Genomic DNA, 16779 nt, shown 5'->3' on the forward strand with positions numbered 1-16779 from the left:
CAACATTTTTTCTCCCACGGGACATCCTATTCACCTAAAAGACAAAAGTTTTGTGAGGTGAGTGAGTCATTCATTTTGTAAAATTCATGCAAGGATTAAGAAGGTTGCCTTGCATGTGTGGACTGAACCCAACACTTGAGGAGGAAAACCTCCAAAACAAAGCAAGAAGTAGTGCTTGAGCATTGCTGGATATGGCCTACACGCACCCCCCCCCCCAATATTATATTGATAAAGTACTTTTAGGAAAGTCAAATCAGCAAATATGTCCTATATATTTTCTGCTTATTTTATACAGAAGTTTTATTAGAAGTTGCAGTATCAGGTAAATGTATGTTCCATATCACTGGGATTTAAGCAAATAAATTTGCTGATACAATCTGCTTAATTCATGTTCTAGAAATTGATGCAGGACAACTTGCTGATCTGCTCCAGTGCATCTGAGAATCATATGCGCATACACTTTTTTTTTGAAAAACAGTAGGAAATCTTTACTTATTATGATATTATGCCTTTTGGGGGTTAGAGGGAGGCAGGTGTTATTAGTTCTGAGGAAAGAGAGTGTTTCTTTTGTTGTCTAGGTATGGAAACCAGGTACTCAGGAACACAGGGCATTTTCTCCGACTAAAGTTATACATCCAGTCCTGAACATCTTTTTGTTATCTAATAAATAAAATCTATCAATAATTGCACCTGCGTTTTGAAAAACTCTTCTAATTTTATTTAAACTCTTAAAGGGTACTTCTAGGACCACATTCAATGGCTGCACCAAAGTAAACAGTAAGTTATATATAGTCAGTTTTCTACTATGATAAAAAACAAAAATTTCTTTTACAAGAAATATATATATATGCATATGATACATATATGTGTATGTATATATGTATATTATTAAACCACAGTGATAAATGTGTATAAGTAATATGTTTTGCTTAATCACAGCAATAAATCCACATAGTACATAGCATGTTTTCCTTGTCAATAAATAATATTATTTGGGGCTAGAGTGATAGAATAGCTGGTTGGGCATTTGCTTTGCATACGGCTAACTGAGTTTTGAAACATGACAGCCCATATGGTACCCAGAGTCCTCCAGGAATGATCCCTGACAACACAGTCAGGAAAAGAGTCTGAGCACTGCTTGACTGATTGATTATTGATGATGAGTTTACAATGAGTTTGATTTTTCACTCATAATTGGAATTTACATTCCAATTTTATAGATTAAAATATTTGAGACCTACAGCATGCTAATCACAGAATAGCCATTATTTTAGAAATACTACTTAGAATTCTAAATTCTCTCTACCTAAACTGAGAGGTTAAAAATAATCTTAGACATTATTAAGCCAAATTCCCTTCTCTACCAAAAGAAAAATTATTCTTATCCTTTACTTATTCCAATTTTCTGTAATACTGGATATTTTTCCCTTCATTTCTTGGAAGAATTCAATTGATTTTATAACTTAATCTCTAAATATAAAATAACAATTAGAAAAATTTTTGTTGTTGACATAAATAAGCTTATTTTAATATAAATCATCTTAAGTTTGTATGTCTAGTAAAATGTGGACTAACGGAGGAGAAAGAGGTCATCCTTGCTTTGCTCCTAATCTTTGTAGAAATCTCTGTTTTGATTTCACATTAAGTAATCAAAATAAATTAAGACTATAAAATATATGTGTTCCAAGGAAATTCTTGTTAAGAATATTGAGGTTGTACAAGAAAATAAAAAGGTTAATCTCATATACTGTTTAATCTTTATTATCTACACTTATAACAAAAATGGAATTTTAAAATTTTCATTATTTTTTCCATCTAGCTGTATTATTTGAAGTGATAAACAACATAAATTGCTGTAATTTCAAATGGTATCTTAGAGATTGTCAGATTTAAAAAATAGAATTCAAATTACTATTCAAATACATCAATGTAACTTTAATATAATTAAGGCTAAGCTATTATATGTAGTACAATACTATATGTCTTTATACAATAAATAACATATTGGTCCCCCAAGCACAGCCAGGAGTAATTCCTGAGTGCAGAGCCAGGAATAACCCCTGAGCATCGCTGGGTGTGAACCAAAAACCAAAAAATAAATAAATAAATAAATAAAAAACAATAAATAACATATTGAAAGTATAAATTATATGAGAGGTAATATAGCCGGCTGAGGTATATTTCAAGATCCTACCCATCTACCTAGTATATCGATATGATATAGTGACTTTAGTTTATTTCATTTATTGAAATATTCATGCCTTCCAAAGTAACAGAGAATATTCCAGTCTAATTTGCATGCACATACCACTAGAGAAAATAATGTCCTGTGTGTGCGTATGCATGTGTGTGTGTGTGTGTGTGTGTGTGTGTGTGTGTATGACCTGTGTACTGAGAGTTGTTTGAATCTAGTTTTTATTTTCGCAGCCTTCTGCTCCCTGCTTAAGAGGCAGGGAAGTTCCACTTTGGAGGTTCCACAACAAAAATGGTCTGATTCTCTGAACCTGTTAGTGACATTGAGTTGCCTAGATCACCCTCTTGCCAGAATAGCCACTGCATCATGACATCGAAGGGCCTGAGAGTTCAACTCCCCTTAGTTTAGGCTGCTGTCAAAAGGAGCAGCTAAATGTCTGGTAGGAACCATCATAGCTCAGCTAGGCAATGCTACTGGCCAAGAAATAAAAAATATTTTTACTTCTTTTAGTTTCAGATGCAATATCATCAGGCTTGTTTTCAATTCTAATCTTTTATTTATATGAGAATGACTCTTAAATTTAGACTAGCGATCCAACCAAATGTAATGGAACATTCACTATATGGATCCAAGGCATGAAAGTTTCTAGAGCAAAAAAACAAATGAAAGACCAAAAACTTTGCCACCAAACATATAAATGAGATCTTTTAAAAGATCGTATTGCTGGGCCAGAGAAAAAGTACAGTGAATTGTATGTTTAACTTGCACACATTCATCCCAGATTTATGTACAGCTCTGGTTTATGACCACCAGAGCACTGCCAGAGTGATCCGTTAGCACAGTCAGGATCACAGAGCCAGGAGTAAGCTGAACACAGCTGCGTGTAGACCCCATTAAAAATTTGTTTTTTAATTATATATCTATTCATTCAATGGCTTCATTTTCCCATCATTAACATTTTCCAAACTTCTGAAAGATCTTTACTCTTTAATTTAGAACAAATTCACTTATCTCTCTAGAGACTGCTCTACTAGAACTCATCTAGTTCTTTTCACAGAAGGAAAAAAAACTATAAGTTCATGGAACAATCTGAACACTCACCCAGTCTACAATCTTTTTAATGATCATAATGCCTCATATGAATTTTCCCTTATTTATAATCAGCATCTTCCACATTCTGAACATGCTACATGTTCATGTCCTGCCAATATTTGTATTGCCATCCCTGTGATTTTTTTCTGTCATATTTTTATCTTTGGAGACTATCTCATAGTGGCTATCCTCTTCTCCTCTGAAGTTAGGCCGAGTGTTTGGAATCTAGTACACTTTTTATACTAACTCATTCGGTATCGTTAGGTATCCCCCTATAAACATGTTGACTAAATTGTCGTATGAGGACACAGAGCTAGATGCCAGGGTTAAGATTTGACAACAAATATAGCAGGATGTGGAATGAGAGTACAGCAGATAGAATGTTGGCCATGCATGTAATTAACCTGGATTTGATTCCCAAAATCCCTAAAGGTCTCCTGAGCATTACTGGATGTGGACCCCAAAACAAAACAAAAACACATAAGCAGATTCTAATTCGGTATCTTTTAAACAAAGTAGTAAAAGTTCTGCATACATTGCTTATTTAGACCCAACAACCAACCTCTATGGCTTATACTATTGTTCAGCTCATTAAAAAAAAGAAAGAAAAAAAGAAAAAAGTGCAAAGTCTGAGCAATTGACAGATGAAATGGCTAACTAATAATGCAGTCAGGATTTGACTTCATGTAATCTGTCTCCTAGACACAGTGATGTCACCTACCAAGGTATCTGTTCACTTAAATGGAGAAAATTAACTTCACTGCATATGTTCTATTTGGTGAGTTTAATTATGAACTTTAATTTAATATGAAGACTATTTCCTTTTACCTCATTAAACTGGGAGAGGAGAGCTACATAGAATCCTTTTTAAATGAATTACAAATTATAAAATGTAAGTTTATAATGTTCACCTCCACTTGCCACAACTATCTTCCCATTCCCATTCCTGATCAGAATATTCTATGTGCATGTAAGAGCAAACACGGGGCAAAATTCCTTCCAAGTCCTCAAAGCAAGTGTAAATAAGTGAATATTGAATCATCAAGTGAATATAAAATACCTCCTTGGCCTTTAGAAATAAATGATTTGAGGTAGAATGAACTGGTTTAAAAAGAAAAAAGTGGGAATTTCAAAGAAAGAACAAAAAGTATTAAAGAAAATAAAAAGAAATTTTAAAAATATTCAAGTAACACTCCAAGGTACTGATTAATAAACTATAATTTTAGGCCTAACTGCACAGGTAGTAAAGGACAAGAAAGTTTGTTTTATAATTTTAGAAATCAAAACAGGTGTCCTGTAACAACCTTGTCTACAACAATAAAATCAAACTATTACATTTTCTTTATTCTGGATATAATTTGTTAAATTCCATGTTCTAACTTTGCTTATGTGATTTTAATTCCTGATATACATGTGATTAATTGAATATTTTCTGAAAAATGAGTAATTTTCATCAGGAAATAAAACTTAAAAATAAATTCTAGAACAAAAGAAGAAAAAAATCATGGTTGGTTGATAACACTTTTCATAAAATACAAAAAATTAGGTTGCTCATTATACTCTATTACTATACATAGCATAGTATAATTCACCTCTAGAAACAGAATGTAGACAAAGAGGAGGTAATTTTTCAAGTAGTACGGCTATACTCAAAATGTTACTATCTTGGCAATGTTAATATCCCTTCTGAAATAAATGAAATAGGCATAAAACAAAAACCTAGCATATGTTAATGAACACAACTTTCCTGATTATTCTTGTAATATTCATAATTACAGTTTACTGGTATTTTATTGTAGATCAATGAAATAACTATAGTTAGCCCTCAACCAAACCTTCTTTATTGTAAAGTACTTAATTTCTAAATATGATTTTTATTTTGCTTCTTTTTAGAAATACTACTCAGGAAGGATGTCAGAGATACCATTTCAGATCTGTCATATATAATCTTCTAATATGCCAACTTTTTTGCTACTAAAAGATGAGCTCGTGTACAAGCTGACAAGAGAGGGTGAGGAATCTAGGCTTTTTGAAGGTTGTTAAAAGTTTAAGTCCCCCCCATTGTGCAGGTGCTCTCAGAATTGGCTTGGCAATTTTTGTAATGACAGCTGCTGTCAGGTGAGAGGGTAAATTATTCAATTCAACTGGGAATGTTGTCAGTAACGGTAAAAGGGTGCTAGAAATAGAAGTGGTCCCAGACACTGGAGACAGTGACTAGAACAAACTCATCAAAGCTCTCTGGGACTCCCAGTTGCTTCATTTGCCAAGCTATGTTTTAAAGTCACCACTTCTGCTGATTATTATACTTTCTTTACACGGAAAGTGAAATGAGAAACTGAATCAGATTAGCTGAAAATAGGAAAACCTAGTCATGTCATTTGGGAGATTTTAGTCCTGTTACTTCCAAGTCTGACAAACTCTCATAAAGTACATTACTATCAATTACCACCATTTGCAAAAGTCAAACTAATAACTGTACGGCACACTTTAAATATCTATAAATGTCAATAATCTTCTATGATGTGTATGGACCTGGTCATTCAAATGAGATTAGTGTTTTATATTGGAATCTGGATATTTATTTTTTCTAGGGAAGATAGGACCCTCTAAATAGACAGCGAAGGGAAACTACTTAAGTACTTTAGAGCTAACGAAAGTATCTCAAATGAATAAAACTGAAGTTGTGTCAGTCTTAAGTATAACCTGAAGACCTTAAGTCAGTTTCAAACAGTTGCTGTTTTATTTTTAATAAACAATGATAAGGAATAAAATAAAAGGATTGAAAGAACTGGGTCACACAGTCACTGTTGAAAAACCATCACATATAGCTTGAAACTGAGATCCCGTAGGTAGTGAATGCTTAACACCCACTTGGCTTCACTCAAGATAAGGTTATAGAGGGGCTTGTAAAACTTGGATTTAACCCATTCCAGAGTAATAGCCTAGCAATCACAACTAACTTTTTAATAAATAAATAATAAAGTATTTTAATCTGTAGGAATATGTAAAAGAGTGAAGTACAGATGTTTGGTTCATAGACAATGAGTAATTCTTCACAGGACATGCACATATTTCAAATAGTCAGTGATGATAACTTCAACCCTGTCCAAGGAAGTTCTGTTCAAAATAATATAACATAAAATTACATTACATATTCAATCTTCTTCATTCAAATATTTTGAAGGAACTTGAAACTCACGGCACAATTAATATTTATTTTAACAATGGCTGCTTGAAAACTGTTCATCACTCTAGATCTATAGAACAAATCACTGAGGCAAAATAGAAGTAAAGCTATGTGATAAGCCCCTGGTTCTATTATTTAAAGTAGCCTGGAATTCACAAGGTCAGTGCTAGACTTTGAGACCTTGGTATTAAATAATGAAGAATGCATTATTCATTGTATATATTGATATATAGTCAATGTTACAAGTAAAGGAGGTTGTCTCCTGCATCATTAAGACCATCACAGAACAAAATCTTACTGTTCTAATTCTAGAAAAGGATGAATAACTGTGATTATTCATCTTAGTATCAGGGTTAATATAAGGTTATTTTAAAAAAACATTATATTAGCAGTTCAAGAGTTGATATAAAGATTTCTTTGAAAAAACATGTAGTTATACTAACAATGTTTATAAGTAGCTATTTAATAAATTATGATGATGATAATGATGTTTATGGTCGTGCTAGTATTGGTGGTAATCAGGTAGACTACCATAGAAAGAACACCAAATCAATTATTCCTTGAAATAAAATGAAGCATTCTGAACATTGATTACTAGCAGTAATTCTAGTTGGTAGATAAGGCCAGTTGTTTACATGTATTCCCCTTACTAATTCTTATTCATTATGTTAGTCTCACATTTGGGAAAATTTCTTAGACATAGTAATAAGTCAAGTGTTTCCACCTTGTGTCCCCCAAATATCGTACCATCCCCTTGTCATCATAATTTTTGTGGCACATTGTGAAAAAACAGTCATTTGACTGTTCTTTTTCTTGAAAATTATAAAATCCACAGATATTGATGCTACTCTACTCTATGGTCTCCTCCAAGCAAAATACTAAGTATGGAATAAATATTTATAAATATACTAATATATTAACTCTCAATTGCTATAGTATTACAACCTATTATCTCAATTGCAATAGTATTACAATCTATTGTATTACAATCTATTATCACCACACGTCAGGAAAATTTCTGAATACAACACTAGTAACTCTGGAACTGGTATGATATTTTCTAGCATAGATCTTATATAAAATTATTGTGAAGTGAAAGTATAAATCTTTTGGTATTACAAAAGTATAGAACTAATTTGCAAGATTTACAACTCACCATGCTTGGAAATCTAAAAGGTGATTGCTTATCCACTGGAAGGCCATAAACATGTTTCCATTCCTGGAATAAGACAAGGTTTATATGTAGCACATAAAACACTCAATCATTCATTCACACAGCAACTGTGTGTGCACTGCTTATTTTCATTTGATAGATATCATGGTGGGATTATTAGATTAGCTCTTCTGTTTTCATGAACATTATAGCTCATAGAGAAAAAGAAAAAAATAAAATACTAAAGAATGAGAAATAGCAGATATTGAAAGAGACGAGGGAAGGTAGTAATATTGGATAATAGGATGCAGGGTATATGAGGTAACAAAGGTGTGATTTTAGATTAGGTAGTCATGACTATCTCCAACAAACATAATTATTTTTAATTCCAGAAATAAACAATGAGAAGTTACTAGTCTTGACAGAGTGGGGAGTTGAGGGGGGCAGATAATTTCATATCAAATTGAGAACCTCGTTAAAGACTCTCAGAAAGGAATGTGACTTGAGAAAGGGTCAAGGGAGAAAATAAGGCTCCACCTAAAAAGGGAAAAGGAGAATGGAATAACATGAGGCCAGGGAAGGAGCAGGGTTTAGATCCTTTAGCTTTTCTGCACAATAGTAATTTGGATATTCAAATTTTAAAGGATCTAAAGAGTTAGCATGCTGAGTTAATTTAGTTATAAAGAGAAGAACAAATACAGAATTAGCTCTTATATATTTGATATTCAAAGCAAGGGAATAAAAACATGCCCCGATACAACAGAAAATGAGAGCTGGTCTTCAGGAGGAAGTTTACTGTGAGATTGGAGATTGGGGATGAAGGTGGGGGTCATTGAGAGAGAGAATTGGACATTGTGGTGAAGGCTGTGATGCTGAAAAATTTTATGCAAGAGCCTCTTAGCATTCACAATATTGGAAATCGATCTGCCTAAGATAAAAATCAAAACAACAGTAAATCTCGGGGCTGTCAATGAGTAAGGTGCTTGCCTCCCATGCATCCAACTGGGGTTCAATTCCGGCACCCCATAGGATGTTTGAGCCATTCAGGAGAGACTCTTCAGCATAGAACTAAGAGCAAACCCTGAGCACCACTGGATGAAGACCCAGAAATAAAAACAATCTTATGAGAATTTTTACTACCACTTTTAAGATAGTAAAATAAACTGTACTAAGAAGAATGGGAGAATGCAGCAATTTTTTTTGAATCATGAATGAACACATATAAATAAATAAATAAATAAATAAACTTCAGACACATTAATATTGATATTGTTAAAGATTTTTTTCTTTTCTGAGTGCTAGATAATGATTTAAAAATCCTCTGTTGAATATTCAGTCTGGTTATTTTCTGTTATGTATCCCCAACACTGCCACCCACCCCACTGTTGACCAAATAATTTTATTGAAGGATCAAAAAAAAAAAACGTGTTAAAACAGTATCGGTCACGTTTCACATTAAAACCAGCTCACATAAATTGGAATCTACAATTATCAACGGGATAAAAGTGCCCTGCTAAGACTCTATTTATGTAGCTCTGTCACTGGAATAGAGTCAGTGCGGTTACTCATGGATCATTATGAGGTGATGTACTGGCTAAACTCCGACCATTCCATGCAAAATGTTATTTCCACTTTTTAGCTGTTTGTAGCCAATTGAAATTGATTGAATATTTTCGTTTTCCAGAAGTTTTCTTCTTTTTAAGAAACTTGAAATACACATATGTACCCTCAGCTCTCCTGTCAGGGTTGAGTGAGGCTATGATTGATGCAGAGTTGGAATCTGGCTATGCCAAAGCAGTTTTCACTTGCATATCTGAACTCAAAGCATTTGAATATTTGTATTACACCTGTATAATTTTTGAGGTAGATTTTCAGGGTATGTCAGATACTTATAATTAAATATAACAATTTATAATAAAATAACAATTACTAGGCAGTATGGAGATTTTAACAATCCCCTTGGCTCCCCTTAATATATTTTGAAGGGAATGACTCATGGTTAGGATGAGAAGTTACTCCCAGCTTTATTTTGGGGGGTTATTTCTGGTAGAACTTGGGAACCATGTGGTGCCATGGATCAAACATAGACTCCTTAATTTTTTGACTTATACATAATCTAAGAATTATGTGTTCTATAAACAATTTCAAAATAAAGCAGACCAAAATTTTCATGTCTGGAGAATTGTTTTGTTTTGTTATTAATATCCCATTTTTTGTTGTATTCTGATCAGTAAATGTTTGCTTCTTTAAAGGTATATAGAGCATAACAGGGAGAAAAACTATCCAATAATCAATTATAGGTAACTAGGTATTATAAGAAATTTTTATAGCATCTCCCAAACAACAGGAAAAACTAAATCACCAGAACCTTCCCCTCACTTTTCCCCTTAAATATCTCTCCTCAGATATACTCATCATAGGCATTTCTCATCATTTTTCATATTTCTCCAATAGATATTTATCATGAGATTTCTTGTCAGGATTTTTTCTTCACACTTTTCACCTTAGATACTTTTTACAATCCTCCTCAGATTTCTTTTATGGGGTGGAGGGAAGGGAAGAACTTATGTACATTTGTCCTCAGCCATTTATCCTCAATATTTTCTTTCTTTATTTTCTCCTTAGATATTTTCCTAATGGATATTTTTCCTAATATATTTCTTCTTTGACTTATTTCTTTAGTCAGGAAGTTTTAACAAAATTATGACAGGTAAAGTTAATAATTATGTTGAGAAGGAATCATTCACTATGTGGGGAGATAGGCAGGATTGGGGATTCAAAGTAAATAAAAATGATTGTAGGAGGAGAACATCTAAATCCTGAATGAGTTGGGGAAAAAGGAAAATTACTAGCTAAATAATTTGGTCAACTGTTGGGGCAGAAAGTGGAATAATAATAATTATCTACAAAATATGAGATTAGATTATCTCTCTGTGGAGAGACAATACAAGTGTCAGTGGAGGCTAGAAATTAAAGTCTCTGCCTGTGTGAGGCCATGGGAAGTAGGAAATTTGGAATTAGACTAGAAATGAAGTCATGCTATAAGTTAATAATTGGTCAGAAAATTCCAAGTTCAGAAACGTGGAAATGTTGGTGCAAAAATAGTTGTTCTTGAGTTTGGAGATAGAGTAAGGAGCCAAGAAGGAGCTTGCCTTGCATGCAGTGAACTCAAAACCCTTCCAGAAACTGCAAATGGTCCCAGGGACCCTCCAGGAGTTATCCTGATGGTAGAGCCAGGAGTGAGGAAGCTGAAGAGAGCTGGGATGGTTCAGCCAAAACAAAAGCAAAAGGCAGTTATCCTTAAAAGATCAACCCAAATAATATATTTGAGATAGAATTTAGGTCTTTGCATGTGCAAGGGATGATCTCCTGATCCCTGAGCTGTCTCCTGTGTGGCCCTAAATATCATTATTTTTTAAAAAAAATACTTACATATTACAGAGTTGTAATGATTCTGTGATTTAATACCAAAAACTTAAAACCCACATTTTTTCCCAAGCTATTTTATTTCGTCTAGACTCCACTTTGATTTTTTCCATATTTGTCCAGTTTCACTACTCCTTTTCTTGAATATTCTTCCATCTTATTCTCCAACTCTATGTCCTTATCTGGGTTTCCTCCATTCCAATTTCTGTAATGTTTTCAGACTTTGAATGGTCATATCAATTTTATATAAAATCATTATAGAAGATAGTTGCAGATTATGTTTTCCCCCTTTTCTTGTCTCCGCTACAAAAATAAATAAATCAATAAATAAAAATCCAGTCAAGCTGATTTTAAAATCCACTGTCAATGCACCTCACACATGAGCACTATATCAAAATTTCATACAATGGAGAAGAAGCATCATTGTTTTAGGTGAATATTTCAGGTGATTTTAAATGTACAGCTGTGTGCATTAGTTATCGTTTTAGTACCAGTTATCATACATAGTGAGTAGTATAATTGAGCAGTATTTGGATATGAGAAGAAAACTAGTTAGCTGACTGAATGCCAACCAGACCACAAAAGCACAGTATGATTACTATTTGGGTCAATTTCCTTTTTATAAAAAAAATATGTCTTAGAATTATGCATTATCAACATTGGTACAATTTAATAAAGTTATTTAATGCACTACTAAAACATGTCAGTATGACTCTTTATTGAATCTAATTTATTTAGCTAAATAAAAAATGACATCCAAAAAACAGGTCCTACTGAAGTGTCATATTCTTATGCCATTTTATAAGTGGAATAAAAGGCAACAAAAAACAATTATGTTGAAACAATGATGTGACCTCAATAATCACACCTTGAAAGTACTTTTATCTAGAAAAAGCCATTAGGAAAAACTGTGAACAAGGTGAAAACAGCTTTTTTATGTTTTGAATAATGATAACAGCAGGACACAAAAGCAAAACCCTCTGAAATCTACTTCACATTCTACAGTTCTTCCTTACTTATTCAGTAACTCACTGAATCCTGGTTTCAAAACTTTCTGTTATGGACCCAGAATGCAGTAATATATTTTTTCTACCCACTTCTTTGTATGATTCACTATAAAAGATTCTACCACAACTATTTCAATTATTTATTTCCAGGAATGATGAGAATTTTGTGGCTGATGATTTCCAGTATTGCAAATGATTGCAAGAACAAATAGTTTTAGCTTGTCCTTTATCACCTATGAGGTTAAAGTGGTCTTTCCCCACACTCCCATTACTAAGATCATCTCTGTTTCTTATCTGATAACAGCCAAAATAAGGCAGAGGAGGGGGATTAGTCCAATTTTACTGTTTTCTAAAGTTCCAAAAGAATATTTTTCTCTATTTTATTTTTCTGCTCAAAGTTTTACTTTGACTAGCTCATGTTAAAAAAATACAGAAAACTAATTCTTAGAAAAAATATATATTGTATTAAAATAAATTAAGAATAAAAACCATGCATTATTATTATATCTTTGCTTAGTAGTCATGCATATATTATATATTCTCAATCAAGTCCCATTTCACCACATTCTACCCCTGTTTTGTCTACCCTGATCCTAAATCATACAGCATGTTAATTGTGTAAATAAAGCTCTAATCAAATTCTGTCTGACTCTTAATTTGACATTCCCCTCTTGCATTTTCAGTATCTGATGATATCTATGAAGTTACATCATAAACTGAGAGTTTATAAGTTGAACCTGAGGGCATTGAGCTAATCAGTTATAATCATTAATAAAGACTTATCTCTTGTAACAGTCCAGTTCATGCTATTCTAAAAAAATCTGTAACTGCATGATTTGCCTACATGAAGCATGGAATAAGATCAAATGTACTATCTCTACTACCTAGTACACATGGCAAAATCTTCTGAGAAAAGGACTAACAGACATGGTAAGAACCAAGACACAAAAGAGGCAATGGGGCAACAGCAAGGTCTTCATATACTAATGCCTCCTTAAGAATAAAAATTTTTAAAGACCAAGGTTTATCTGTGAATAGAGAGCCAGGTATTTCATAGAACAAGTGCATAGCACTGTAGCACTATCCTCCTGTTGTTCATCAATTTGCTCCAGCGGGCATCAGTAACATCTCCATTGTGAGACTTGTTTTTAGCATATCGAATATGTCACAGGTAGCTTGCCAGGCTTTGCTGTGTGAGAACAAGTGCATAAGGTGAGCTTATTACAGATGTACTGAAAAAGGTGGACACTGAGGAGGAGAGACCCAAAGAGCAGATATATAGATAGAATATGTTCTCAATTCCAATGCAAAAAAGAACAGTATACAAATAAGAGACACTAGTACTAGAAATGGAGTATAAGATCAGCACTAAAGATCTGGAATATTATGGAATGATCCAGTAGGTCACAGAATAATAGCAAATGTAATGTCTGCCCTTCTAGCACAAAAACATGGAAGTAGGAAGGGAAATTCAGGCATCTATCATTTTTCTATTCTACAATCCTGCAGACATCAGTGAAATCAGTAGGAAACACCTGGGCAAAGAAATGGAGAGGAAAGGAAAATGAGAGCAAATAAATAAGTGATTGTCTGAAACTTTAGTCCTGGCCGACAAAATATTCAAATAAAATAAAATTCCAATTAATTTTATTCAGTAATATCCAATGGAACTGGGGTATGTCTGTATCTAGCTTGGTGTATATCTTAAACTGATTCTAGAAGCTAACAACACTATGAGTTTTTCTAATTCTATCATTAGTATTTTCAGAAAAAATACTCTCAGCGAATGAATTCACTTTGATTATCTATGATCAATTTGATGTACGTTGTTTTGTTTGGGGGGCAGGTGGAGGATCTGACAATACTCTGGGCTTACTCATGGCTCTGCACTGATTCTGCACTCAGAATTACTCCTGCTGGTACTTAAGAACCATATGGAATGATTGGGATGGAACCCATGTCAGCTTTGCACCAGTCAAATGCCCTACTAGCTGTACATCTCTCTGGCCCCTGCCATGGTCAATAATAGAATCCACTCTTATACTAGCTTTCCTGACATTATACTGCTACTAGAGAAGAAATTCAATTTTCTCTGGGTATTTTTACTTAATTCAGATACTCTACCAATCTTTAATTTATATAATAAATGTCACATATATAAAATTTAACTACTATATTATTAAATGCAACTGTTTTCATAACCTTAATGTAATTGAAACTTTAATAAGATAGTATCTTGTGCATTAGCTATTTATGAAAATTTTCTTTACAACTGAGAAATGAGGTATCTATAGATTGAAATAATGATTAATAGGTCTGTTAGTCCTCATGGATATTAATCATTTATTCCCCTATCAAATACATATGTCAAAATGCACAGAGTATGACCTATGTGTGTAAGGGGAAAAATCACAAAACATTACTGAATTCACAAAATAATATGTGTTCATAATATTTTTAAAATAACATTATTTTGTTTTCACTATTTAACAAAACCATCAGAGCTGCTAAAATAGCCATAGTAATACCATATTTGGAAGAAGACATTCTAATAAAATGTAAATTCAATATTCAATTTTTAGAACTATGACTAAATGAATACCAAGATGTTTAAATAATTTTAAGTAACAATTCATTTGCAGCATATTGTTTCAGATTTTACATATGAAATAATTTAACGTAAAGAAATGTAACCAGACTTCTTTTCATCAAGAAACTGATAAATTACTGCACTAGTTTTAGACTTTCAATTTGTCACTTGATTTTGAAGTGTGTGTAACCCTAATTTATAGCATGCTGTGCTGATTCAAAAACTCTAAAATGGTAATGATTTCATATTAGGTCAAATGTAACTGAATTTTGGACCAATTTTTTTATAGAAAATTTGTCTTATTTGTAAAAATAGGCTTGTATTTACTCTGATGAACTCAGCTTTGAGAAATGAAGTGACCGAGAAATGTACTGTAATTTATATGAAAGCAAACATGTCTTTGTACCTGCTGATCACATAATAAACTTCCCTGTACTTCATTAAAATAACAGAATGTTATTTGAAGATTTTTATCAGTCAAAATTTTGTCTCAAGTTTGCAGATTGATCTACTAATGTGAATTATTCCAAATTAGCGTCATAGCAATTCTGATCAACACCTCTAAACAACCATGCACAATACTCAGAAAGAAGACACTAGCAAGTCAGAGATGACACTATTAAACATCATTTTCATTTTCATTTCATCATCCTGTTATTCATCGATTGCCTCGAGCAGGCCCCAGTAACGTCTCTTTCATCCTAGCCCTGAGATTATATTCAAGGCTATTTAGGAGAATGAGACCCATCATTGTTACTGGTATTTGGCATATTTGGTACGCCACGGGGAGTTTGCCAGACTCTGCCCTGTGGGCAGGCTACATTCGATAGCCTGCAAGTTTGTCCAAAGTAATAAAAAGTTTGTCCAACATAATTTTCAATTATCTTAAAAACTGCCAACTTAAACTTTTTATCTTATTTATGTGGGGACTATACCTAGTGATGCTCAGGGTCACAAAAGAACTTTGGAAAGTGCTAGAATTGACGTGATGCAGGCGATGAAGTCTAGAGATTTGCATGTAACAGGCACGTGTTCTACCACTTGAATCACATTCCCAGATCCATGCTTTCAGTTTTGACTTGTGAATCAGGTCCATGCTTTTATGTCAACATCCAATACATCTTCCAATCTAACGTCTAATCTAATTTTTAATATAAGAGCTCAACAGTGCTGAAAGTTAGTCAAGAGCAGTAACTTTGGAGGTAGATCTACTTTATTTGAATCTCCCTCAGCTTCTGCTTTATTGTGTCACCTGGTCATATCTCCTAACCCCTGTCAGTTTTAACCTTCTCATCCGTAAAGTGAGTCTTTATTCTTAGGGAAGCATTAGTGTATGAAAACTGTGCTGTCGCCTCATTTCATCTTCCATGTAATTGTTTCTTACCATTTCTGTTAATCCTTTGCTCAGAAGATTTTGCTATTTATTTACTAGATAGTAGAGATAGTATGTTTGGTCTTATTCCATGCTCCATATAGGTAATTCATGCAATTACAGATTTTTTAGAATAGCATGAGCTGAACTGATAGAAGAGATAAGCCTTTATTAATGAGAACTGATTAGCTCACTGCCCTCAGGTTTTACTTCTGAGCTCTAAGTTTATGATGTAACTTCATAGACATCATGAGGTAGTGAAAATGCAAGGGGAAAATGCCAAATTCATAGCAGCACCTATTTCATAGAGTTGTTGGTTTGTTGTAAATTAATTTATTTATATGTATGCATACATATAAATTCAATGCAAAGTATACATTCAACATATCACCAATGTTTCTTGCCATCATTCTACTGTAAAATAATTTGGTACTAGGTCCTACATTATTTTCCAACAAAAAACAACAGGAAAGACTTCATAGGTGTCCCTTCCAAGTAGATGCTCTTGTCCACACCACACTGCAGTACTCTCAAAAGCTATGTGGATTGAAATTTGCACTCTCATAAGAGACATGTTGCTCCTACTTACATTGGCCAGAAGACCAGAAGGCTGTTGGAAGGTTTGGTCAAGACCTTGGTGGAATTCTAGCAAAGATAAATGGAATTTACCAAATTTATCCAAGCAGTAGGTTAGATAATGAAAAGATAAGGGATAAAGGGTAACAAAAATGCCACCTAGCTATTCAGTTCCTGGAATA

The 16779-nt window shown here is 33.3% G+C and overlaps 1 protein-coding gene across 2 annotated transcripts in view; it reads right to left on the minus strand.

Moving 5' to 3' along the window:
- The window catches only part of LRRTM4 (leucine rich repeat transmembrane neuronal 4), an 844832-nt gene that overhangs the window by 481157 nt on the left and 346896 nt on the right, over positions 1–16779 (minus strand). For both annotated transcript variants that reach the window (XM_056116615.1, XM_056116614.1), the window contains one exon: positions 7630–7692. In XM_056116615.1, coding sequence (XP_055972590.1) covers positions 7630–7692 — 63 coding nt within the window. The remainder of the gene's footprint in view (positions 1–7629; positions 7693–16779) is intronic.

This window comes from Sorex fumeus, unplaced genomic scaffold (assembly GCF_029834395.1).
Source record: "Sorex fumeus unplaced genomic scaffold, SorFum_2.1 ptg000003l, whole genome shotgun sequence".
Taxonomy (NCBI): domain Eukaryota; kingdom Metazoa; phylum Chordata; class Mammalia; order Eulipotyphla; family Soricidae; genus Sorex; species Sorex fumeus.